Consider the following 3091-nt stretch of genomic DNA (forward strand, 5'->3'; position numbering starts at 1 on the left):
CCTGTGACTCAGGAGAGCCCTCAGTGATACCAACACCCCAACTGAGGAACCTCACAGAACTGCAGCTTGAGCCGTGACTTGGTTCAGAGTGCCTGCTCCCCTAGGATATACTCCCATTTCCTTTGGGCACAAAATGCTGACCAAAGTTCCAGTCAGCGAGCCTGGAAAAGATACCACCTCATTTGTTTAAAAGCTCAATCAAGTCTGAGTAACTGCCTCACAGATTCACGAAACCGTTTTTAAAATAAATAAGGAATAGTGAAGACATTACTCCCATCATTCTCAGAACTCTAAAACATACCTAAGAACCTGGGAGCCCACTGTACTATATTGCAGCCATGAAGCCTAATAAGCACTGTGGTACCCAGGGTTCAAGTTATACAATCATGACCTTCCATCCAACCATGGAAGAATTTAAAGATTTCAACAAATATATTGCTTACATGGAATCCCAAGGTGCACACCGAGCTGGCCTGGCCAAGATAATTCCACCCAAGGAATGGAAAGCCAGACAGACCTATGACGATATCAACGACATCTTAATCGCCACCCCCCTCCAGCAGGTGGCCTCTGGGCGGGCAGGCGTGTTCATTCAATACCACAAAAAGAAGAAAGCCATGACAGTCGGGGAGTATCGCCAGTTGGCAAACAGTGGGAAATACCGCACCCCACCACACTTGGACTTTGAGGATTTGGAGCGAAAATACTGGAAAACCCGCCTGTATGATTCCCCGATATACGGCGCGGACATCAGTGGCTCCCTGTTTGATGCAAACACTAAACAGTGGAACCTGGGACACCTCGGAACCATTCAGGACCTGCTGGAGCAGGAGTGTGGCGTGGTCATCGAAGGCGTCAACACGCCCTACCTGTACTTCGGCATGTGGAAGACCACCTTCGCCTGGCACACGGAGGACATGGACCTGTACAGCATCAACTACCTGCACTTCGGGGAGCCCAAGACGTGGTACGCGGTGCCCCCGGAGCACGGCCGGCGCCTGGAGCGCCTGGCCCAGGAGCTGTTCCCGGGCAGTTCGCGGAGCTGCGAGGCCTTCCTGCGGCACAAGGTGGCTCTCGTGTCGCCCACTGTCCTCAGGGAGAACGGGATCCCCTTCGGCCGGATCACTCAGGAGGCCGGGGAGTTCATGGTGACGTTTCCCTACGGCTACCACGCCGGCTTCAACCACGGCTTCAACTGCGCGGAGGCCATCAACTTCGCCACCCCGCGGTGGATCGACTACGGCAAAGTGGCCTCGCAGTGCAGCTGCGGGGAGGCCAGGGTCAGCTTCTCCATGGACGCCTTCGTGCGCATCCTGCAACCCGAGCGCTACGAGCTGTGGCAACGCGGGCAGGACCAGGCCGTTGTGGACCACGTGGAGCCCACGGCGCCGGGCGGCCGGGAGCTGAGCGCCTGGCGGGAGGGCCGCGCGCCCGGGAGAGCCCCGCTGGGCCTGAGGCGCCTCCAGCCCCGGAGGGCCGCACGCACCCCGCGGCGGGCGGCGACCAGCAGTGCGCCCCGCCGTCGCCGGGCCCCTGTGCGCCAGGCGTCCTTGCGCCCCTCGCAGTCCCGGGGTTCCGCCTCGGCGGCCCTGTGTGGGGCTGCTGCCGCCCGCAGCTCCCCGGAGCCCGGCCCGTCATCTGTGCCGCCAACCCCGGGTCAGTGTGCCGCAGATCTCCAGCCAAATGGTCGATGTGGTCATGGTCGTCGTCTTCGGGAACAGGAGACTCAAGAGTCCGTTGTCCAGGCCCGGGCTAAGAGGTGCCCCTCGGTGGGCTCCGCGCGCACAGCCCCGAACCTCAAGGCCTGGCCTCTGCCCGCGGATGCACTTTCCATAGACAACCTCGCGCCGCTGAGCCCGGGGGCCCCGCATCCTGTTAAGCCTTCCGGGTGCTGCTGTGCCCCTGATCTTCAACCCTTGGGGCCCCCATTGGATCCCGATGAACTCATGCACCCTGGCCATTGCCTGCAATCTCTGGACAGTATTACAGCCACTCTCCTTGACAGTGTCCCACTAACTCCTCCCAATGTCCTTGGGACTCAGAGATGGTTTTCCAGGGACGATGCTGGAGACTGCAACGCCCCTGTGAACCTCCCTGAGGTTGTAAGGATGGACCACTCTTATGCTCGAATGGTCCTGGCCCCGGATGCCGTTCCCAAACTCTCTTGGGCCCCTGACTGTGATCTCCTGGGGCTAAAGCTGGAGGCAGCTGCTTCTCTTGAGCCCTGGAACATGTTCACCACCAACGGACAGTCTTCAGTCTTTGAGCCCATGACTATTGAAGATTTTGCCCAATATGACTGTATCTGACCTTCAGTCCTGGGAACCACAGAATCTCACAGCCAAGCAACAATGTGGGCTGGACTTGTCTCCAGTCATGATGCTTTAACTTCTAGAAATGACACATTTCCTAAGCTGCTAGATGTTTCTACTATGACAACCAGGGCTCCCAGTTGCCACTGCAGTGGACTTCCCCATCCGGAGAGCTGTCATCAAATGCCATAGTACCTCTCAGGGATTCTCAGCTGACTCCTGAATATTGATGGGCTTTTGGCCTCTGTCTTGCCCTAGATGCCATGGACACTGCTTGTTTTGATGGCATCCTCAGAATAATACCTCCTTGCAGTGGTGTACCTCAAGGAGAAAATTCTGAGATGTTCTAAGTTAAATTATAGCAGCCATAGAGTGCGAGAGACAGAACTGTTAGTCAGTTCATAGCTGTGGGCCAGCTACTTCTCACATTCCTGTGGATGTCTGTTGGAATTTCGGATTAATTTCCAGATGGCTATTTCCTCAGATTGTTTTATCAAGGCACCATCGAACTCCAGGAGCCTCCATGTGTTGTTTACATGTGGGCTTTCCCTTCTGCTACCCACTGCCAATCTACAGGAGCAGACATTTCTTTATGCGGACTCTGCGTCTATCCCACAGCTGGTCTTGTTTTACCTTCCACCCGTTTGCCTATGGCTAATGTAAATTTCTTTCAGCTTACCTCTTTCTTCCCTTTTTCCCCTACTTGATGTATAAAAATGCGGTAAAACTCTGGGACAATGGGCATGTCTTTCCTACCTAGCCATGCCACTGCTGATTTA

General features: G+C 55.8%; 1 protein-coding gene across 1 annotated transcript; it reads left to right on the top strand.

Moving 5' to 3' along the window:
* Positions 1-338: 338 nt before the first annotated feature.
* Positions 339-2309, top strand: LOC308503450 (lysine-specific demethylase 4D-like; the record flags this gene model as incomplete). The annotated part of the gene is made up of 1 exon (XM_081062733.1): positions 339-2309. The coding sequence occupies one exon, from the start codon at positions 339-341 to the stop codon at positions 2307-2309; it is 1971 nt and encodes a 656-aa protein (XP_080918859.1).
* Between the last annotated feature and the right edge of the window lie 782 nt (positions 2310-3091).

This window comes from Rhinolophus hipposideros, assembly GCF_964194185.1.
Source record: "Rhinolophus hipposideros genome assembly, chromosome: 10".
Lineage (NCBI taxonomy): Eukaryota > Metazoa > Chordata > Mammalia > Chiroptera > Rhinolophidae > Rhinolophus > Rhinolophus hipposideros.